This window comes from Struthio camelus, chromosome 2 (assembly GCF_040807025.1).
Source record: "Struthio camelus isolate bStrCam1 chromosome 2, bStrCam1.hap1, whole genome shotgun sequence".
Taxonomy (NCBI): Eukaryota; Metazoa; Chordata; class Aves; order Struthioniformes; family Struthionidae; genus Struthio; species Struthio camelus.
The window spans coordinates 150,704,766-150,728,646 of record NC_090943.1 but is presented as its reverse complement, the minus strand read 5'-3'; the positions used below and the strand labels follow the sequence as shown (position 1 = coordinate 150,728,646).

Genomic DNA, 23,881 nt, shown 5'->3' with positions numbered 1-23,881 from the left:
GGCCATCCAAAGGGTATATTTTAGTCAAGGACCTTATTTTCAAAAATGAGTGCCTTTACAGAGGTGCAGGTTATCATGATGGCCGTGTCAGACAAATGAAAATACGATTAGTCCCTGTAGCCTATCAGTGCTGCTAAGACTTCAAAGCCTGTTCAGTTTGGGTCGTGCACTTCAAGAAAGATGCCCCCCCAGCTGAAGTGCTCAAAGGGGAAAGCAGCAAAAATGATGAGAAAACGGGAAGGCAACAAAAACGGTCAGAGATCTGGAAACTGTGACCAGGCAGACTGAAAGAACCAGAGGAAGCGAGACTAGCCAGTCTTTAAATATGCAGAAAGGCCGCTGGGGCAGACTGCTCCTGTGCCGGCAATGGTGAGAAGAAGCGAGAGCGGGCTGCGAGCGCAGCGAGGAAAGCCTGGGCAGGCAGAACCTGCTCGCCCTCCCGCCGGAGCGGTGTACGCAGGGGGAGCGCGGCGCTGCTCTCCGAGTGATGGCTTTCAAACCAGGGCGCACCGACAGCTGGCAGGAGGTTACCGGAGCCCTCAAGCTCCAGCCTTTCGTAATTTTTTTTTTTTTTTTAATGATTAATGCGGTGGAGGGAGGACGCTGTGAGCGCGCCGAGCCACCAGCAGGCGCCGGCGGAGGCGCCAGGCGAGGCAAAGCGGCGCCTGCCGCCCGCAGCGCAGCGCAGCGCAGCGCAGCCCTGCCGGGGGCGGCGGTGGCGGCGGCGGCAGCGGGACCGCCCCGGACCCCCCCGACCCCCCCCGACCCCCTCCCCCGGCTCCGGCGCCCCGGGCAGCGGCGGGCGGATGGCGGCGGAGCGCGGCGCGGGGCTGCGCATCTTCCGCGACGTGAGTACGCGGCACCCTACCTCCAGCAATTGCGAGGGGATTTTCTGTTTGTTTTTATTTGGGGGGGGGGCGGTGTTATTTATTTATTTTTTACTATTATCATTTTTTTTAAGGGGCCGTGCCGGGCTGGGGAAGCGGGGAAGCCGCGCGGGGCGCGGGCAGGGCGGGGGTGCGCAGCGAGGCACGGCGCCCGCCGCGGGGCTTGGCGGGCACCTGGAGAAAACTGATCAGCCCTGCCTCTGCCAGGTCTGCCGCCCAGCCCTGGCGGGTTTTATTTATTCCTTCAGTTTTTTGTTATCTTCCGCGATTGTGCTAGGGGCTGAGTCTCTCTCTCTCTCTCTCTCTCTCTCTCTCTCTCTCGCGGCGGACACGCGTGGGGGCAGCGGGCTGCAGCTTGCAGCGGGGTGAAGACGCTGTCACTTTGCAAAACGTGTTGCATGCTGCTTTTTTCATTTCTGGACTTTTAGTCGGGGAGTTTCTCGCCCCTGCCAAAGTAGGGGGTTGCTCCCAAGCTGTGCTTCCCTTTAGGGTCCTGCTGGGGGTGAGGGTGCCCAGGGTGGATGTGCTGAGAGGCCCCAAGCCCCTGCGGCCCCTACGAGGAGCCCCCTCCTACGTTCATCAGCCCTCCGCCAGCTCCCTGCACCCCTCTCTGCCCTCCCTCAGCACTGAGGACCCCGTCGAGGCACCGGAAAAGCACCCAACCCTCCTGCCCCTCAGGGGACCGTGAAGTCCGGTGCTGTCACTGAGGGAGTCTCAGAGATGGAGTTTTGTCTAAACTGGCCTGGCAATAGCAAAGAGCATTTCTTTGTTTCAAGTGTAGAGATAAGTCCTGGAAAAGGGCAAACTCCAGCCCAAAGATATCCAAAGTATCCTGTGTCCTTGATGAGACCTGCAGACCTGCAGACCTACAGACCAACTCTGTTCCCAGCTTTGACTTCAGAGCAACTCATGCCTGAGGCAGTCCACAGTATCAGCTAGAAATGGCATGTTACATAACAGATCTTGTCTTAAGGACTCTCTATCCAGGTGCTTTCTCTAATGTGGCCACATTAAATTCTTCACGCTTTTCCCTGAATTATTTCAAACAGCCTGTCATAAAAGCCGTGCCTGCTCATCTCCTGATCTCTGTACGCTCTATAAGAAGTTGTTTGAACTAGACTCTTAATGGACTTTTATTATTTCTATGTGGATGCATAATGAACGTGCAACTTTTTGGTCTTATAAAAAGCTCTTGTAAAAGAAACAGGAAAATTATAAGCATGCATTGAGAAAACAGAAGAGAAACCCAAGTTTTCAGGAAGGAGGAGGGCCCGGTCACATGGAGCCTACTCCCCAGTTCAACTCAGCACAGAGTCAGGAACCTGCAGATGGCCAGAATCCATGAGAAACTGACAACGTCTCATTACAGCCCAAGTGAAAAATGCCTTTCAGATCGAAGTGATTGTTTAATTTTCAGCAATTTTAAAGCCACTGTCAGGATAATACTTATAGAGAAGCAGATGCAAGTCACGAAACTGGCAAAGAGGAGGGAGAGTGGTTACTGCCACCTATGCGTCCCATACATCTGCTCTTACCTGCAGAGGAGAAGCTTGGATTCAAATCTAGGCTCTGGCTGCTTCAGAGCAGGGTTTCGTACCCGGAGGGCCTTACTGCTGCAGCAGTATACGCTTGTGTCACCGGTATTCTGGGGTGTGTGGCTCTCTTATCAGCCCTCGCTGAAGTGCCTCCATCTCTATGAACACTTGCCTGTGTATTCGAGCGGGCAGCAGGAGATTGCAGAAGAAAGGCAGGACACTGTGGTCCCAGTCGCACTGTGAGCTAGGCAGAGATCTTGTGAGAATGAGGCTTGATTTCTAACACAACCCCCCCTGCTATACGCACGTAGAGGTCCAGATGTGTGTGTTTTGCACCTGCTGCGGAACAGGAATCTTTCTTGAGAGTTAGGCTCTCCTCATTCACACAACCTGGATTAGCCAGTATGGACTGAGCCTTATTTTTTTTGTGTTATTCCCGCATCCAAAGCAATACTCTAGCGGTTCCCTGCGTAACACTTACCCAAGACTTAGCACTGCTCGGACTTCTGGGGCAGTTTAGCAGCTCTCGACCAGCGCAGCCCTGGCTGCAGGTGCCTCTGAGAGTCTCCGGCACGACTGTCTGTCCCTGCGGGGCCCAGGGGCGCAGCGGTGCCTGGCTCCAGGGCACGTAATGTCTCGCTCAGGCTATGAGCTGTGTCACACTGTGTGGCAGTATCACCTGGTGTGGCTCTGCATGCAACTCATGGCACGAGTCACTTGTAATCTGTTACTGCTTGGGCCCATGCTGGGCGTATTTATCTCCTCTCTGAAGCATGACTTGCTTTTTCCCGTGGGACAAGCTTGCATACGCGGCCCCACAGGCAGCTCAGCCCAGGCACCTCTGAGTCAAGGAGCAGGATTTCAGTGCTAGCTCTTTTGTCTGGGGGCACGCACGGCTTCTTTCATCCGGGTGTAACTGTGCAGACCAAAGTCCAGTTCTTTACTTTAGATCTCAGAACATTATTCTTCTCTGCCCTCCCAAAATTTCACAGATTTCTCCACTTCCAGCTGAAAAATGGCAAAATCTTCCTGCTGCCTGCCTGTCTTTGCCATCTGTATTAACTAACAGTCCCCAGTTCCAGACCCGCACGTTGTCCTGCACGCATCACCGTGCCTGGTATCTCGGCAAGCACACGGACGTTTGCTTCAGATGACACGAGAAGCAAGACTGCTTGCCAGTTAGATAGGAAAAAGATCAACAACAGCCCCACAAAATATCCAGCCAAATCTGCCAGGAATGTATTTTACCTGCTAGAGATTGTAAACAGAGATTTTATGTTGTTCTAAAAATGTTTCAGAGACTCTTTCTTTTGCTCTGGATTTGATCTTTTGGCCAAATGGTTTTAGTTAATGTTGGGAGAAAGTCTCTAGTTTAGAGTAAAAATTTCAAACTCTAAACATTCTTGCCCTTATACTGGAAACCGAATTGCAATATATCATTTATTTGGAAAAAAAGGGAGGGCATACGTCCTCTTACTAAGTTTATTGCATACTGCATATACTCTAAGCTTGGCCCATCAAAAAATTCAACTCAGAAGCTGCAAATGAAATCCTGGATCTTGGTCACAATTATGTTATTTTCCCCCCTACTGCTACACAATAGCAAAAGATGATCTGACAAAGCTTGGGGGCACTTGAATTGAAGTTTTTCATGTGGCTTCTGCTCTAACAGCAGACCATACCCCTGCTACTTATCAAACTAGAGAACATTTGCATTGCCTTCAACTCTAAAAAATGTATGGGCCCATTTTGAAACTCTTGCCTGTTACTGATGTTCCTAGCAGTAAAGGAAGTTGCATTCTGAAGGTTTGCTTTCCTCCTTTTTGTGAGCTTGTTTATAGTATTGCCCAGACAACTTTCCGTTGCTGCTCAGGGTGAAATCCCAAGGCTGAAGGAGTGATAGGGACTACAGATGGGAACGTAGCAGTGTCACAGCAGAGTGGCAGTCCTTCATAGCTGAAGTGTCACGTGGTCCCAAAGGGTTAGGTGCCAACACCGGCATGGTGTCTGCAGAATTAGTCTAGAGTCCTGCCAGGGCGGCTCAGACTGCACTGCTCTGGGCCGGATAGCCCTGCTGTGCCTCAGTTTCCCTGTTCCTGCCCTTTTGTCCCAGCTGGGTTGGTGCAGTGTGTCCCCCCTCCTGGTGGCAGGGCTGTTTCTGGTGCTCTGTTACTCTTTCCTCACAGGAAATGCTGATCCTTTTCTCAGGATTTGCACAGGGGCTTAGAGAAAAATTTACATACTTAAACAGCTCCTCAAACATGCACTGTTTACAGTGGGGAGAAAAGACAGACGTACGCGCTCCGTGGATAAGCTCAGATCTCAACATTTCTGTGGCAGAAGAGTTATGGCAAAGCAAGCACCGGGGCAAAACGTTTCCACTTGCTGACAATAAAAGAGATTGTTAGCTTTCTTCTTAGGTTATTTCAGTTGTGTTTCCACTCTTGTCAAGACCACCACAAGCCTTTTTTTCCCCCTGATTTCCCTCTTTATCTAGCTCGTGTTTGCTAACATACTTTCTTATTTCATTTCCCTGGCCTTTCATTCCCTGCTTATATACCTCTGTACTTTCCCCCTCCACTTCCCTCTCTATGTTTTCCACTTGCTTCCAGAGCCATCCTCAGATTTGTTCCCACCCATCTCATCTTGCTGCCTCCCACACCCAGTCTGATCCTGTCGCTTCACCCCGGCTCCTCTCCTGACTTCTCCCTTTATTTCCTTCCCCCACGCAAATCCTGAGTCTTTCTCACCATCTCCAAAGTTTAGAGCATCCTCCCGGCTATCACCCCTGCTCTGCTTCTTTAAACCTCTTCTATCAGCCCTGTAAGCCCTATAGCATCACAGTAGCTATATGCTGTCCGAGTTTTGGGCCTGGCTGCCATCCTTTAAGCCATATACAAACTAGAAAATAAAGCTTATTGTTGTTATGGCCTTGGTTTTATGTGCACACAGCACGGAAGGAGTTAGAACAAGCAATATGAGAGAAGGATGGAGACACATACAACTTTCCAATTGTGTGTAGCCTTGTGAAAATGTGATACAGAGCTCAAATTATAAATGCTCATTAAATACATGGTTTGTGCCATTAACCCCTACAAAAAAGAGTGATTCATTACTTTCTCTCTTTTTATTTAGATATTAAGAAGAGCAGACAAGAATGGTAAGACCCATCACGTCTCTTCCCCCCGTCTTTGCAAAAAAAAATCCGTCACTCTCATACAGCGTTGCCCTGAACATCCTACCATGAAAACCAGCTATTTGTCCTGTCGTTTGATGTTTTGTACAGGTCCAGTGCAATGCATATTGTTGCGCACTGATCCGTCCAACAAGCACTTTGTGCTGTTGCATATGTGTGTTTTCTTAGCAGGATTATATTCACAGGAAGTTTTGAAATACTTAATAGCTCCATCTTACTACTTTTTTAAAAACACGATAGGCTATATCCGTCAAACTTGTTTTTCATCTACATTTTGGAGATATATATTTGTTCTGCGCAGCAATAAGCAGAATGGGACCTTAGATTCGATTTGCATATTTTTAGTACAAAAGCCATGAGATTTTAATGTGTTCCTAATAGAAAGTCTGGTGCTTGTACTACAAACTGATTTTCCTTTCACATATATTTTTCCTTTATTTAAAAACAGAAAGTTGGAACACAATACTGGAAGTCTGCACCCACACACACGCTCCCGTTTCAGCTACAGTAAGGGAACGACCTAACCTTACGGGCCGCAAAGGCAATCACTACCTTGCAGGTACACATAGTCATAGTCTTGAACCTGACTTCAGCTCCTTTTCCCATCTCATAATTACTGGGCAATTTTGGATGAGTTACATTATCTTTTTGTGCCACATACCACCATCAGAAAAATGAAGCCAATATCCCTTTCACCTTACGTCGCAGAACGTGTAGGATTCAGTATGGCCAAGGTTATGAAGAGCTTCTGCAGTGCTGCAATTACCATAATGATATTTACACTTAATTCAGATACCAGAGTTAAATCTTACAGGATGGGAAGGAAATACAAGCTCATGGTTGTTTAGCACTGTGCAAACAAAGTACAGGACAGAGAGACGGGCCAGCCCACCTCTGGCTGTAGATTCCTGCCCCAGCTTGGGGCTGCACCTGACACGAGTCATGGCAGCCTATTCCGGAGAGCTAACTGGGCAGTCACCATGAGGATTTTTTGGTAGTATTTTTTATTACCTCACTCAGTCAGCTCACCAGTGGCTCGCAAGGCCAGCGGTGGTACAAGCAGAGCCCCATGGTCAGGGCAAGGAGGAGGAGGAGAAGGACCTTCCCCCTCAGCAATGCTTTGGCAGCTTAGCTGTACGGAAACCACAGCCAAACTCTGCTGGTGTTCCCCTAGGCGTCCTCGCGATTTTTGGAAAAAATGCTTATGTGTCTACACTGAAGACAGATGCAAGACTGTGTGTGGTGCAGAATGGTAGGGTCCTCATCCCTCCGAGACCCTGAACGTGACTGAACATTAACCAGGCTGCCTGCTCTGTCACAGGTCTCCTGTCTCTCCTCCTTGTCACCATGGTAGCTCTCATCTATGGTCAGACCCCACTGGATGCCACTGAAGTCAAAAAGACTCCCTGCTACTTAATCTTGAGTGCCTGTGTCATGATCTTTGACATCATGCCCTGTCCCAGCCTGGTGGAAACATGGCACTTCTGTGGCCCACAAGACTTTCAGTCTTCCTTCTGGTTACCCCCAAATTTGTTACTTTTACTTTGCTATTAAAGTAGGGAAACCAGTTCGTGCAATCAATGACAAGCCTGCTTCCCTTTCCAGAACAATACGATGCCACATCAGCCCTGGAGACTTTGTTCACTGGAGTTCATATATATGGATGCGGTATAACATATTATCAGGAGAAATGTGGCTAAGATCAACCACTTTAATTCTATTAATTTGAGTCCATAAGCTTGAAATGATTTCAGCTCTTCTGTGCTTAATGTGTTTGCTCAGCCATCAGTTGCCTGTGGGACTTCCACTCTGCTAGTCCAGCACTGCACAGTCTTATACCACATTAATAGGAAGCAAATTTGGTTTCAGGCTGGATACTTTCTCAGAAAGATTACTGGATATTTGAACACATATCTAACATGTTTACACTGTTGTCAACTCAGCTTATTTAACAATTTGTAATGACTAGGATACTTTAAACTTTCAGTGTCACCTTTTCCAAGATACAGGAACCAAGTATCGCTTTGCAGTAACAAATATGTGACATAATCTGTAAAGTTCTTCCATACACTCTTAACAGAGCTCTTTCAAAGTTGCCATATTTTTTCTCTCTGTGAGATTAAATATTCAAAAAAAACAATTTATCATCAAAACCTAATTAGATACTTGCTTGACAGTGAGAAAAAAAGATACATCCAAAAAAAAAGTGGATCAAGCTGGAAAATAGAAGTAGTATAGGAGATAACATTGCAAATAAAAATTCTTTATTCACAGCCAAAGCTCTAGAGCATTCCAGCTGCAGTTAGGAGAGAAAAGTACAGGGAATTCATCTAGGAATTTCTCAAGAGCCACGTGTTTGCATGCCCATGAGCACCTCCTTGCTGTAAGGCCTGCCCTGTCCTGATGCTGGAGAGCACGAAGAAGCAGAGCATCTTCTTTTCCTCCTTTCAGCAAAGCAACAGGAGACACTCTCCTTTAACTCCCACAGGAGTTTTGGAAGGAAGACGGCATGGTTGGTAGCCTGGTCCATGCCCCACATTCACTGCACACTTGGCCTACTGTGCCCTCCTTTGCATGAGCCAACCAGGAGGACACAGTGCTTCTGATCGAAGTAGAAGGGAAGCTTATCTTTTCTTGAAAGAATTACACAATGTCAAACCCCACAGCCCAGACAGATTCAACCATGCTATGTAGTTCCCAGTCATTTCTCAAGGAATGGGTGTTGTGCAGTTTCAATAAAATTTATTCTCAGGTATTTGAAGTCATAACAAATACCACTGAGAATAGTAGGGAGCATAACTTTCAAGGAGGAGCTATTGGGCGATAAGTGGCTACTGCACTGCACTTGCCTGCCTCAAGCCACCCAAGGACAAGGTGGACATGAGGTGGTGCACTGGGCTGCCACTGCTCAACACCCTTTTCCACCCTCACCCTTCCTAGGACAGCTCACCAAAGTCAGGACTGACCTTGGCTCATGTAGTGCACAGATCAAGTCGTGTTTGAATAGGTGCTGAAGTAACCCAGCAGGATTACTATGAATTTCAGGACTGTGGGACTCCAGTTTAGCCCTCCACAACAAGGAAAGACAACTATTCTTGCAAAGATAATGTAAAATAAGAGGTCAAAAGAGCTCAGAAATCCAGCTGAATTGGCATTACTCAGAAATGCTACACATGTTTGTGACACAGCTGACCTGGGTTTAAATGAGAAAGTTTATCAAACAGTCAAACCCCCATTTAAGCCATACAAATTTTATTTCTTTTGCGGCAGTGGTTTCTTTCTTTGCCTGTCCAGATACATATATTATCCTGCTACCATGCCATTTCTGGAAGTATAAGCTATGCCCAGCTTCCACAAGATCAGCTTCATAAGCTCTATCTGTAGCACTTATTTCATGGCTGAACAGCTCCACTCTACATGGATTATATCAGCACTTCTCCAGTAACTGAAAATGTCATGTGAATTACTTAGACCCTAAGGCATAGGCAAGGAATATCGTAGTTCTCAGAAATGTACATAATCTTCACAAAAGCCACAGAAAGCTCTGGGGGCAAAACAGCAGTTTCATAAAGATGAGATGTTGTATATTGACCTTTTTAGAAAGGAAAAGTTTCAGTTTTGCATGTCAAAATGATGCTTTTGTTTAGTTTTACTTTGTAAAACTCCACATATTCAAAGGAAAACAAGGATTTGACACAAAACTAATTTGGCAGAACACCAGCTAGGAAAGGAAAAAACAAAAAGTTGCACTGCTTTTGCTATTTAAAAGAAAATCAAACTCAGTACATTCCTCTCAGAAAGTAAAATCCTGTCCGCAGTTGCCAGGGCAGGTAAGTATAGAAATATAAAAGATTGGAACTGCCAAATGCAGTCTTTCCCAACCCAGAAAGTTCTTTGCCCCCTTGTCCTACAGCCAACAGTGGCTGCCACGTATGTGTGTAATTGCAGCACCTATATGTGCTTATCCTCTCTTACTTGTCTGCATGAGGGGTTTCATTTACCTTCTGATATACTAAGAGAGACATGGGGCACCCCATGAGCCTTGCAGTCATTTGCAATAAAGTGAAATGGTATCAGGCGTTGGGAAAACTCACCGTGGAGCCCCTCCTGACCTTGCAGCTCTGACATGCACCCTGGAGCCCCTCCTGACCTTACAGCTCTGACATGCACCCTGTTAGGAGATTCTCCTACTTGAATTCCCTCCAGTTAGCCCAGGAATGGAAACTCAAATACAGACAGTCTTGCAAAAATCCAATAGCAAACAATCTGACTGTCTTAATACAGAAGGAAAAAGGTAATAATCTGTCAAGAGTACAACTCTTGACCTTACAAGAGTAACAGTCTTCCTTCATATGGAACGTGCTTTGATGCCGACCGGAGTCACCGAGTACCGCAAAATAATGACAGAGCACTGCCCTTTCCTGCACCGTGAGGGGTTTCATTTCCCTCCCTCACCGAGCAGGGCAGGAGAAGAGGCACTTCTTCCCTTTTTGTGGAGTCTTTCAACTTTATCATTTGTAGCTTTTTCTTGAGGAGAGCCTGGCTTCTTCTCATATATTCTCTTATGAAGGGAACCTGGGCTTGCCAAGTGTACCCTGGGCTTTAAAACCTCCCGCAGCACTCTTTGGTGTGGAAATAGCCATCCAGTCTAGTTTGGAGGGAGGAGAGAGCTCCCCCCAGGCACATCCTCCAAAAAGACAGTCATTTTGCTGTCTCTCTCCTCCACAGGAGGAGATTTTCAAGCTGATATTTCGTTGTGTTTTTGTTCCAGACTCACAGCTCCCATCCCCAAACCCTTAGATCAGCTCCAACCAGAGGTTAGTTGAAAAGGGCAGTTCTAATATGACAGATTTAGGAAAGATGGCTTTTGTATAGATGTTGTCATTGATTTGGAAGTAGGATCTGCCATTGTGGAAAAGCACTGAATAAAAGTTGTATTTCAGACCTTCTTAAAGTTCCAAAAAGGAAGATACTTGAAAACACCAGAGGTCAGATCTGCTATAGAAGAAGAAACTTTACAAAAAAAAGCCATAACTGTAAGGAGCACAGCAAACAGTACGCTGCGGGCAGTCAAGAATGACTGAAACCAAATGATGGAAAATGAAAAAATAAACAGACCAAGACTAAGGCTCCAGAGACAGTGCAACCAGAATATCAAACAGCCAGCACAGATCAGCCACGAACTCTTCTCCTGCTGAGACTAACATGCTTATGTTTGGTTTCATTTACTCTCTGACATTTCAAACAAATGCACACTGAAAGCTTTTGTTCCCTAAAAATATATATTTTTTAATCATTTCACTAGACTATATTCTTTTAAATAAAAAGTACAGTTAGATGAGGCTAATCTTCTCACTCTATGAGATGTCTGCATTCAGCATGCCCTAATGTCCATGATACAGAACAGAGGAAAAAAACCCTTAAATGTAGAATTCTGCAACTATATAAAATAGCATGGTAGTGTCACCTGGCTTTAGCATATGAAATTATAGATGGAATGTCTCCTGTGCCCACTATAAAACACATAGCACTCCAGCAGTAGCCAAATTCCTGGCTGCAGTGGTTTGAGGATTTCATCTCAGCTCTAAAACCATTCAGACATTAGCCTAACAGGAGACTGTAGGCATTAAATAAAAGAGTTCTTTCAAATAAGGCAGCAGTGTTCAGCAGTAGCATCCTAAGGCTTCCAGTGATGCCAGTGAGAAAAGGGACGGATTCAGCATTTCCATCACCTGACAAGAGTTATACCGAATAAACAAAAAGCAGAGCTCAACCTGTACTGCAGTCAGGAGGAAATCTCACAACACTTGGTCTAGAATCCACTTTGTAGAGATTTGATAGGTGTATTCATTCTTTATTGACAGCCCCGCGGCAGAACAAAAACTGATTTTGGCAGTGAATCTTCAACAAACTGAGTTTGCTAGTGTGCCTCCAGGTGAGCGCTGGTATCGTAACAGCTTACTGCTCACATCTTCTGGTCTGCTGGCCTTGCAGAGTCCTCAGAAGCTACTTTCTCAGCTATTCGAGCTTGTAGCGCACAGTGCTTAATTTAAGCCATCCCTGAAGACAGAGCTACTATGACAGGAAGATACAAGTGAAGCATCTAAGGAAGAAGATCTCTTAAATCACCCTAGTGTGAACCGTCAGAGTTGATCTGGTGGCTCTCGGAAGATTATAAACTTTTTTCAAAGTCAATTTTACCCCAGAGCAAAGCATGCCAAGTCCCCAATTCAGCCTTTTTTCTAGGTCAGCATCTTCTAATACGGGGCCACAAATTCTTGGCATCTCATGAGATCTTCAGCTAGCCCACAGACTGTCCTCAGCACAAAGCTCAAAGCAGTCCAGCTCAGTGACAGCTGCACCAGCGCTGCAGGCTCTCCCCACCGTGCACATCAGTTTACCAGATAAGACCATCATGACGTGACAGAGTAGTATCTGGCCCTGCCTTTATGGGATCTTCCTTGAACAAAACACCTACATGCAGCAATCCCTTTGTGAGGCTCTGTGCATCTGAGCCAGAAGGGCCAGATGTTAGTATCAAAATGGTCCCATATGAGTTATACCTCTATTGACTCCTTTAGGGAAAACACATTTTAAATGGGTGTCAGAGAAATGAATTTCTCTGAACCTTGCTGATTTGAGCTCTCATATTGTTTGCTCAGTAGCAGCAAAATGGACTTGTAACGCACAGCCCTGGTAGCACAGCCTCTGGTGACTCTTTACCACCCTGCTGTTTGCTTCTTCACCTTCTGGATCTGCTCACTTCTCCAGGGCTGCAGGCACCCCCTGCCTCCCGCTTCAGAGCACGGGCTGTGCCGCTTCACTCCCACAGCAGTGGGATTCCCATCCCAGCCCCCTGGGTCCTGTGAAGGCTTTGGGGCCAGACCCTGAGCTCCAGTATCAGTGAACTCCCACTGGGCTCCCGCTGGGATATGCCATTTAGCACACAGACACAGACCTCACCTGGAACTCTAATACAGTTTACTGAGGCCACCATGTGCTGCAGCTAGTCTTCATAGGTATGTTGTGAGGTTTTAGAGCAGTTTTGTAATGCTTATTGTTAGGAACAGAATTAGGCCAACACTATAAGGTTGAATATCCACACTTAATCATTGTGAAACACAATAGAGAGAGACACAGTCAAGCCCTGTTGAAGTCAAAGAGGTTTTGGCATAATAATAAATTTCACATTCCTATGGCACAGTCCGTGAAAACTTTTAAAGTCCAATTCCAGTGGATTTCAAGATTGGAAACTTTCCTATTTCTGTAAAGATAAAATACCTATTTTTAAGCTTAAGACCTCTTCCTGTTGGCCCAATCCCCTTTGGACCAATTGATTACATGCGCTAAGCTTTTCCAGCCTACAGATTCTCTCCACATTAACATGGGTCGGTCATTATTTCTGGTTATATCAACACTTGATACAGATCAGAGTCAATGGAAGCTTAGTGCATTTGCCGAGAACGTCTAAGGCTTCAGCCTTTGTCTGTGTTTTTTTCTTACGCAAGTGCCTGGGACCTAGTGAATATTCTCTATATACTCTTTAGCACACTGAAGTTTATTGTTTTGGCAGCCCTTTCTTGGTCTAATCCCAGCCTATGTATCATATTCCAATGAATCAAATTTGTCTTCTCCTTTTTGCTTCTGGTTCAGTTTTCTTCCCCACAGTTTTCTCTGTATGTGGGGCTGAGAAATGGCAATATCATTTAGCGTGCTCTGATCTGAACCTCCTGCAGCAGGCATGCATGATCTGCTGCTTCCAAAAAGGCAAATCACACAGCAGATCCCTGGGGGTGGGCGAGCTGGGAATGATGACCTGTGCTTATGCTGCCTATGTACCATATTCCAGTGAATCACACTTTTCTTTTCCCCGCTCCATTGCCTTCACTGCCATCCTGCTCAGCTGCATCCCTCTAGCATCCTTAGTGGCTGGAGGGTCACCATTTACCATCTTCTTTAGGGACAGAGACTCCAAATATAAAAGGCCTTGTTCATTATTTACTGATGTCTTTTTGCTCCCGGAGGTCATCTTTCAACTCAAAAAGAGGATTTGTAAGAGATGCTGTTGTCTATTAAAATAATAAACGGTTCAAAGTGTCTCCTGGAGTCTGCTAGTGTTTCTGGTGCCGCTGTCTAACTGGGGGAAAGCATTTGTGCTTATTTTGCACATAAAACCGTCTGTAAATTTTATTTACGCATATTTCAGAAGTCAAATGTAACCTGAAAGAAAGCTCTTCTATAAAACATGTTGAAAACATATCTCTAAATTTACCAGTGCTAGCTAAGGAGACACATTTTATTGTCTATATTTCTGTCTGCCAGTCAGGAATGTTTTGGCTCCAAGAAGGACAGGCAATTGTGCCTGTTTTTGAAGAAATCATGTTTCTGAAAGACATTAGAGAAGATACGCAAAAGCAAGCAAGCAAGTTCTGCAACACAACTGCTACGAGATTGCCAAAGCAAATGCTGCTAAAATTTGATTTTTCTGAGGAATGCATGACTTCAGAGAAGTCTATCTTTCATGAATCATCATCCTCTGTGTTTTTGTCTGCGACAAAGTTCAGAGAGTCTGCACTAGGCATTTCAGCCCAGCTGCTCTGAAGCACTTGGACCAGACTGTGTTTGCCTCTGAGGAAGGGAAGTGTTCACCGAAGAGGCAGAGCTGAGGATATGTAACACATCCTTAAAGATAACAGCCATTCTGGAAAAAAGCTCTGGTTAGGCAAAAGTGTCTTTTATTAAATAGGTCAAGGAAAGGTTGTTAGAGTCTGAGCTTCCTCCGGGCAACGAGGATGCATATGGGTGGCCTGACTCATCAGTGGCCAGTTACACGAGCAAAGCAGTTTCCCTCATACAAAATGAGAGAAATACCCTGAATAATCAGAGTTTTTTCAGGAAATGTAATTGTATGAAGTCTGTGGGAACCTGAATAGGTTCAAATCTCCTTAGCTTTTTCCAGCAACAAGCTTTGTGATGTGTTAGGGATAGGCTTTTCAAAATGTTATTGAGAATAAATAGCGATAAAGCTAAAGGCAATGTCTGCTCTTGTATGATAAAATATAAAGAAAATAGTTATAATGCCCAATCTGGCTGCACTGGCAGAACATTGATTTTCTGGATTGCTGTAAAGCCAACGAATCTGAAAGATACAGATAAATAGAGAGATGTTTCAAGTTTTGTATCATACTGAGGCGGTTCTTCTATGAGTAAACTCATATGTTTACCTCAGGAAAGTTGCCAGAAATCACTAGTTCCTTGGATATTTGTATAAATCATGTGAATCACCCTTTTCAGCCAAGGCTAAAGCTGCAGAGGCAGTTTGATTAAATTATTGATTGTATCTGTAAAAGCCAAAGAAAGCATATCTATGGAAAGAAGCTTGTTTTATCATGCTCAATATTTAGTAGTCATTTTCTGCATCCAGTGCCAAATGGCAGATGTATTTATATTCTTAATTAGGTAATCATGGCAGCTTGTTGAAGGAAATGGTCTACCTTAAATGCAATATTGTGCCATCTCAGATTTTAGCTCTTGTAGATCTTGACATTTCATTTTGATCATAATGATGATTATCTCCAGCTACAATCTCTCTTTTCATATTAAACATTTCAAAATGTTTTTGTTGAAATAGACATTCAGTTTGTCCACTCTTGAATTTTCTGGAAGATTACAGATTTGAAGCTGTATATTCAAGTCAGAGAAATCAAGAAATAAGTGCAAGTAAAAGAGTGAAGAACTCCTCAGCTCTACTCATCATGCCTATAGTGCATGCCTATAGTGAAACAGTGTAGTGATGACACAGACTTTAGAAAACATTTGTCGTCATTGTGCAGAGTTTAATCTGACAGGCAGAGAGATGAGTCTCAATATGAATTGGTAACATCCTGAAAATAACAGAAGAATTATTAATCTCTGCTTAACACATCTCAGCTCAAGGATTTTATCTCATGTAGTCAAGGACTTGCTATAATTAAAGCTAAATTAAGAAACAGATGAAACAGACTCCACTAAATAATGCCAAAGAGCTTGTAACAGGGAGTCTTTGCACTTAAATTAAGGCACATCTAATTACTGTTCTTCTAAATGTCATCCTATGGTACTTCCTCTGCCTCAAAGTCCCATTAGTCTGTAGACACTTCCTAAATGCGATAACACATTATTGACGTGTTAAGACCCATGGGGTGATGACTTTTCTTCATCTCAAATGATAACAGCTGATACTTAGACAATAAAAAGTCAACTGCTTTGTACTTGAATTTCATTATATATTACACAGCCAATCCAGATTCCATCTGAAAAACCATCTGAAGGTCTTGATGTCCCAACCAGTTTTCACAGGTCTAAATTTGTATTTAATCTTCAGAAAAATTGCATATTGAAATATATTGTTTTCTATGCTGATCAAGAAAATGAGTTGAATTTTTTTCTTGTCGTTGTGGCACGAAAGTGCCCTCCTATTCCATGAAACCAAACATTTTTTTATTTGGTAGTTCCACACCAAGCATAGAGCTTTTCAAGAAAGAGACATTCTATGAAAAAAGAGAGATTGAAAACACTGCAAATCAGTGCAGTATATTGATTGGCATCCTTAACTAGACAGGAGACCCAGGGTCAAATCCCTGCTGTTATTGAATTTCACACTTGAGTTTCACTCTCCCAAAAGGGAGGCAAGGGAGGAGAGGAAAAAAAAGGGGATGAGAAGGAATGGGAAATAAATTCTCTAGACAGCTGAAGAAATTTTCATTGAGCCAACATGTTCCTTCAATAAACGGGGTTTCTCTGGCCCTTGCAGTCTCAGAGGGTCACCAATGTTCATGCAGAGGCAGGGAGCAGGGAGGGACAGTGTGGGGCACGCTGGGGAGAAGCAAGAGTGAATGGGATAAGGGGAATGACAGGATGATACTAGTGTGTCTGTCAGTAGACATTTACCAAATCCAAACTATCTTTGTTTGAAAGTTGAGAAGGATGAAGAGTAACAGAGTTAGCAGGTAAACTGAGAGTTCTGCTACAAAAGTAGAAGTATTTAACATCATAATCTTTAAGTGTCTTGATCAGAGTATGCTTCTACATATAAATTAGTCCAAAGAGTTAGTTTTTTAATAGCTTCCTCTTCAACTGCATGAATAAAAAGAAAAACTATAAATGAAACTAAGGCATTTTCCATTTCTTCATTGTTTCAGATGATGGAAAACTGTCCTTTGATGAATTCAGAGCTTACTTTGCTGATGGAGTTCTGAGTGGAGAAGAACTGCATGAACTTTTTCATGCTGTCGATACTCACAACACTGAGTAAGTGTCCCCTTCTGCAAAGTGCTACATTCTTTATTTGAGAATGGAAACAATACATCAGTCTGTTTTTAGAAAACAAGTTTAAGAAGGCGGCTGCTTCAGGGAAGCTAAACTGTGTCATACTGCTCTGCACTGTATGATTGCAGTGCTTCTAAGCCTTGTAGAAATATGTGCGTGTTCTGATGAATGTGATTTTGGCATTGAAAACATGGGGTGGAAACTAGATGCCTTCTGCATTCCCCTCTCATTACAGTAAGGAAGAGGGGCTGTGGCCTCCTCCAGCCCTCAAATATGAATTCTTCCTCCTGATTCTTCACTGATTCATTACCTAAGCTGAGTATCTGGATCAGATGTAGGGCATGCAAAAAAAAAAATAGCTGAAGCAATCAGGGATAGCAAAGAGCAGAAAAGGTCATCCTGTCTGATGCTGGCATGGGATCCGAGTTGCTGTTGTCACTTTTGCGATTTGGATGACCCCGTTACTGTTGGGCTTAATGAGGCCACAGGATGTGGGTACAAAGGAGCCTGCTTGTTGTTTTCAGCGCTGCATCCTCTGTTAAGCTATACTTTTCCCTATCTACCATGATTGAAGAAGATAATGAGTTGCCTTTTATTTGCTTTCTGGCCATCAACAATTATTCACAGCAGGTCTTCCACTTACTACTAATTAGGAGAGTGTTACTAATCCAGTGCCTTTTAAACTGGGCCATTTCCATGGTACAAAAACTCCCAAGGAGATGTCATTTATTGCCTTTCCTAAGAAGTCATGAAGATGTTATGTAGTGATCAGGGTTGTAGTTCTGTTTAAAAGCAGTGAATACACTGTAAATCCATTTTGCTTTTCTCAGCTGCATACAGCAGAGCAACGCATGTTAAAATGCTATTACAGTCCTGCTTTCTGTGTTTACTATGCAGAAAAGCTAGGAGTAGTGTAACAGGACCTGGCTTTACTTTGTCCAGTGCCAGCCTCCACTGCATCCTTGCAGTTTTTTTCCTCTTCCACAGGAAAATAAAACCAGCACTCTCATATTTTGCCATTACATGTACATTTACATGTACATAAACATCCAGACACTAACACAAAGTGAGAAATTACTAGCCTTCTTCCTAAATTCATTAATTTAGCAATCAATCACCTTAATTCCTTGAGGCTTGCACATTGGTTCAGGTAACTCCAGATAAGCCTTTCTCCTTGGCCATTTCTTCCTAACTGTGAATCTCCTATGGCTTTTTCTCCTTTTGATGTCTGAGTCACAACATCACACCTTACCTCATTCCTCTCTCCCTCAGCCTCTGCCACTCCTCTTACTGCTGATGAAGCAAACTCCCTCTGACTGGCGTCCCAGTTCCCAAGTGACTGTTGTGCGTCTTCTGCCCTAAATGCCAACCCAAACCCAAGCCCATGATCCTGGAAGCACACTGATGACCAGATGTTGAGGCTAACTAACTGTTGAAATGCCAAATCCCCCAGTGGCAGAAGGTCTGAAAGTCCAGCTGATGGCTTTTGCGGGAAATATCTCAAAGTTCGTTCTTCCAAATGAGCCTCGCTTAAGGCCTTGTGTGCTTGGAAACTTGTCAATTTTGTCCACCTTCATCAGTTAGTCTAATGAAATATAGTCTCTCTCTTTACAAATCTGGCCTCCCTTCAGTCTGGACGGAATTATTAAACCACTACAGCTTTTCATAAAAGCATCTTATTTAGCAAAGAAATCAAATAAAATCTGATTAATATTGTACAAATAAATTCTAGAAAAAAATATATCTCACTTTTTGATCTTTTACAAACAGCTTTCACTGTGCTTCTGTAAAACAGGCAAAACCTCAGCAGGATCGCTAGATTCAAGCCAGAACAAAGTGGAAGTAAAGAATAGATGTCCTTATCCCAAGGCCATCCTAAAGCATCCACTACACCATCCCGTACTGAAGAGTATCTCAGTACTAAGACACTGTGAAGACGGAGGATCAGCTTTCCCTGATATATCATTTCTATTAGCAGACAACAAAGGAGAAAAAGCAATATGAACGAGTTGCGCTTTAATGTAAGAAAAGAAGAAAGAGAGTGTCATATTTCCCTAATTTGTCAAAAGTACTTGATACTCTTATTCAGAATGGGAAGCTGTCAGAGAGCTGTGGACTTTCTCTTGTTACCACATAGGTGCACCAGGGCAGTTTCATTTTACTGTGATTCCATTTGTCTGCATTTGCCAGGGAGCATCCTGACGGCGGCAGATGTCCGTGATGATTGTGTAGGTTTTCTAAGAAAAAAGATAGCTGTTATAACTCTATTTTTCATTTATTTCTATTTGTAACAAAACAAACAAGCATTTTCTCTTTACCAGAGAGTGTGTTAACCTGAAGAATATGTAGAAAAGTGAGAATAGCATTATGGTTTTCCTACTGGGAGGGAGACAGGCATAACATGAGAACAGAAGGGACTTTGTCAAATGCTACAGTTAATAGCTGAGAACAGGCAATGAATCTGGCACAGCAGCCATCTGAGAGAGAGAGATTTCTCACCGTCCAGCTAAAGCCTGTCAGAAAGCAAAGCACAAAAGGTTGCAGAGAATATATACTGTGAATGAATGCAAAGTATTAAACTTTGATATACTGCGGGGAGTTGAACAGGTCGAAGTCTGAGAAAACCTACTTAATTACGTTGTTCAACCAGAAGAAAGGGCCCTTTCTTTTGACTGGTGAACATTTATTACAGAGCAGAGCCTAGCTGTAGCTAGTAAGAAAATAAGCTTACATTTAAAAAAAAAAACAATAAGAAGCTTTCTGAATGTTTTTTTCATGATGTCTTTAATGGATAAAAGGCTTAATGCCTGACTTTTTGCAACTGAAAAGCGTTCTACACCATTTGATCTTTCCTTTTAACACAAGTGCCGCAAATAATACATTTTGAAGGCTTTCCTTAGACCCTTTTGCCTTTGAAAACGTTGTCCTCAAGCAGGCAGCAAGATGGAGCAAGCCAAATATCAGATGGATATAGCAAAGAGAGACAGCTTGGACAGTATAATGTAAATTCTTTGTTAGTATAACTTTCCAGCAAAAATCACATGAAGCAGATATAATAAGGAGGCCAAAACTTTACTCACTGGCACTTGCTGAAAAGGGCAGGTTACATAAAATGTCTCAAATCGACTAGCTGACTAAGAAAAGGAGTAAAGCATTCATTGAACCTTAGGAAGCTTTGTAATGCAAGCATCAGAAGAACCATGTGCATATCAAACAGTCCTAAAACCATCTATTATGTGATGCTTTCACTTACAGATTGCCCAAGGGAATGAAATGAAAATCCTGATTTGCGATTGTAATTTCTAAGTCGCTTATGGCTGTTTGCTAGTAGGGAAGGATGAGAAATTCTACTTAGTTGTGTAGAGCAGGAGAAAATTTGCGCAGGTTATTCTGTCTTTTATATCCAGCTAAACAGACTCTGACAAACTGTGGGGGAATCATGATTCTTTTCTGTGCTTGAGTTCCCTATTTACAAAATGAAGGCTATGGTTCCCTATCCCACAAATGTGTTGCAAGCATTGAGATTACTCAGTGTCCGTACACCACAGTGATTTACACTGCATGTGAGTGTCTAGGGTAGATAGGTAAGGACGTATGTCATGATCAGCCGGATCGCTCTGGAGTATCTCAAGCTTTCATAGCCAGTTTGTCACAAGAGCAGACTTTGGGTTGTTTCCATTTGCAGTACATGTTTTAACTCTGCCAGCTTTCAAAACCCCACTCTCTGTGTATGTGAGTCTTTGTACTTCAAAGCCTGAAGACAAAAAAAGAGTGGTGGCCTCAGGTGATCTCCATGGACTGCAAGCTTGGGAAATCTGTATTCCATTCTCAGCTCTGCTACAGCAAGCTTTCAAAAAAGGATTGGAAGCATAAAATACTGCCACTGGCTTAATACTTTTAAGTGAGCTAAATTAACCAAGTATGAAAAAACCCCTGTTACTCAGGTCCTAATGTCAGACTTGTGGAAGAAGAGGATTAGAAGATTTTTAAATTTTAAAAAGATCAAGCCAAGCCCATTTAACATATCTGTTACAAAGCATACAGGCTATGACACACTGTTAAAATGAGTAATTGCCTTTTGCAATAGTGAGGCAAATAATAGGAGATTTAACTTTCCAGTAACTGAGGTCTCGTCTGCCTAACTGACTATGTTCTCTGCACCTTCTTATCTCTTTACAAAGTAAAAGAAGAGTCAATTGCTACTGCAGTGGCCATAATTACCAGGAAAAAAAGTTGTGTAGGAATTAGATATTACTGCACAAAGCTTCGAAAATGGCAAGTGGCAATCAAGGTCATTATAGTGGGAAAAATTGATTGATACTTACCCATGTAACATATTCATACAGGATGAATTTAGATTTACCACTCATCTAGACCCTGAAATACAGGTCATTCAGCCTGAGCAGATCATTGCTTTTACCTGCAATTTATATTAGTTAACGATCTTTCTGTAGTACATCATTTGGGCATATATCTTTCAATTTATGAATGTGCTTATATATAGACTGGATAATTTTCTCTCTCTCTCTTTCTCTCTCTGCTTCATAAAATCAACATTACATTTTAATAAAGTTTTAAAAATTAAATAAATCTCAATAGAGGCACAATATACAAGACAATTGCTTGATGATTTTAACCTCCATTATTTTTTTCCTTTTGATAGAACCAGAAAAAAATGTATAAGCAAATATATACCAGATACAAATCAGATTAATAATGGTGCTATTACTATACAGGCAATCAGATTAGGTGAAGTAGCATGTCCGTTTAAAAAAGAGTAATTTTTCCCCATGTTTTAGCACTACTACAAATTTTTACTTGTCTTGGCAATATTTTAATATAATGATTATACTGTTAAGAGCTGACTATCAAAAAGATAAATTGTAAACAATTTGAATTACTGAAGGGACCTCTGTCCACTGAACGATAACACTTTATAATAATTAGTTTGTAGGCCAACTGTTACATGGAAATTTGCCCCCCCCCCCCCCCCGGCAAACAGGCAAACTAACTTATTTGTTTGCAACAGCTTAACATAGTTTTTTTTTTTTCAAAAACCCTCCTAGGACCACAGAGAAACAAGAGGAGGCTGTCCACGTGGTCTGTCTGGTGACCACGCAAATAGTCTCCTGTTTGGTAATCAAGGCAGGAGAGACAAAACAGAGAATTGTTATGTATGAATTTAATTTGAACACTCTCCAGTAAAACAGGCAACTTTTTGATTATTCAGATGACTGCGTTTCAGAAGGAATTAAAGGTGCATAAAGAGACAGTAAATGGCTTTGATCAGACCGTGTAACTAGCATGCGTGATGTGTAATCAGCCCAAGATGCCTGCTTTGGGGTGTAGCAGTTAATTATTCTTCTTTCTTGGATGCTGCTTCCAATGTTATCATTAGTTCAGATTAAAGCTGAAAGCCACTTAGGCATCTGACTTCTCCTGAAGATCATTTCTATTTGTGCCTTGCACAATCTCATGAAATTTTTGGGGTGTTCCCTGTTCAATCAGTGGTCAGTAAATAGTGTGAAGGAGTCGCTATGGAAGGTCCCCAAGCTGGTGCTCTCACTTTGCCACTGTAAGAAAAAGCTTGTCTCCTGCGCAGCAGTGATTAACTCTGGGCCGCTCCAGCTCGGGCTCTAAGCCAGGCAGACACCTGCTCCCGCCGCCCCGAAAGCACAGTTCAGCCAGCCACGAGGATGAGTGCTACGGATGTACGCCTCAGCTTGTTGCTTTTTTTTCCCTAGTGTGGAATATTCAGCACTTGCATCAACTACAAAGCACTATCTTGTACGTAAAGTCTCTTAAAAAGAAAACAAAGTGAAAACACAGGAAAGAAAGCAAGAGCAGTGATTATGAAAAAGTCCAGCTTCAGCCTGGAGTTGTACAATGATTGTTCTCCCCTTCCTCCATAGTATTTCAAACGTTTTGCAGATGCCCAAGAAGTAAGCACACTGTAAGCCTCCGGGCTGCACCTTAAGCAATACTTAAGCAATATCAGGAAGCAAAGGCAGGTCCCCTCAGCCTGGCCGGCAGGAGCCAACTCACCGCAGCCCAGACAGGAGACCAGCAGGAGAGTATGGCTCTGGGCAGGGAAGGCGCAAGACAAAGAGCTAGCTTTGCCTCCTGATTTGACACATATTTGACATGGCATAAATATACCTATAATGTCACGACTGGGTGTTTCTCATCCCTTGTTCTGAGCCCTTGAAATGTGAATGTGGAATTAATTTTTTTGGAGGAGTTTGGCGAGGGCGAAGGAAGCGCAGCGTAGTTGCTCCCCGCGGCCTCAGCTCTGCTCTGGGCGTTGCTGGGGAGCTCCGCGAGGCCCCGCAGGGCCAGTGGGAGCCACAGGGAAGGCAAGTGCAAGGTCTGCAGAGGCACCGGAAGCTCTTCCCAGGGCTGACGAGGCGGGCGACACAAGGCAGCTAATGGAGGACGTGGTCTGCAGGGCATCACTGAAGTAACTTTGAAATTGAAGACTCACATGCTCTGCTGTCTTGGAGCATCCTGATTATTAACTCCTCTAACAAAAAAAATGTCAAACACTCTCCTTTCGTTTGGGGACACTGGCACAAATGTAAATGACTGCACACTGCTCAAGGCAAGGGCTATCCATTACCAATGTTCAGGACTGTCTGGAAGAAGCGACCTTACTTCTCCTGGTGATATTAGCTGCAAGAAACATCTTATGATTTCAAAAATCTTGCACTTTTACAAAGGCAAAATCTGAGAAGTTTAAAGCCAGGGAGAGAAAGACAAAGTGGAGTTGTCTTGCACCCTTTAACAGTTTCTTACACATATTTCTCCACTTAAGTACTATTTTCAGGAGCAGACTGAAGCACAAAAGTATTCTAGGAGTTAAAAAGGGAGAATCATTGAACATGAGTCGCTTTTCCTGAATTTCCACTTTGGCAACATTAAAGAATGTTTTAGGTATTATTTATTTCAGTTGGTCT

The 23,881-nt window shown here is 43.4% G+C and overlaps 1 protein-coding gene across 3 annotated transcripts in view; it reads left to right on the top strand.

Annotated features, from left to right (window-relative positions):
- Positions 1–764: 764 nt before the first annotated feature.
- The window catches only part of NECAB1 (N-terminal EF-hand calcium binding protein 1), a 62,596-nt gene continuing 39,479 nt past the window's right edge, over positions 765–23,881 (top strand). For 2 of the 3 annotated variants that reach the window (XM_068933074.1, XM_068933073.1), the window contains exons 1-3: positions 765–848; positions 5,558–5,582; positions 16,799–16,907. In XM_068933074.1, coding sequence (XP_068789175.1) covers positions 807–848; positions 5,558–5,582; positions 16,799–16,907 — 176 coding nt within the window. In that variant the 5' untranslated portion in view covers positions 765–806. Of the gene's footprint in view, positions 849–5,557; positions 5,583–6,066; positions 6,178–16,798; positions 16,908–23,881 lie in introns of all 3 variants that reach the window. The other variant, XM_068933072.1, reaches the window with a different exon arrangement.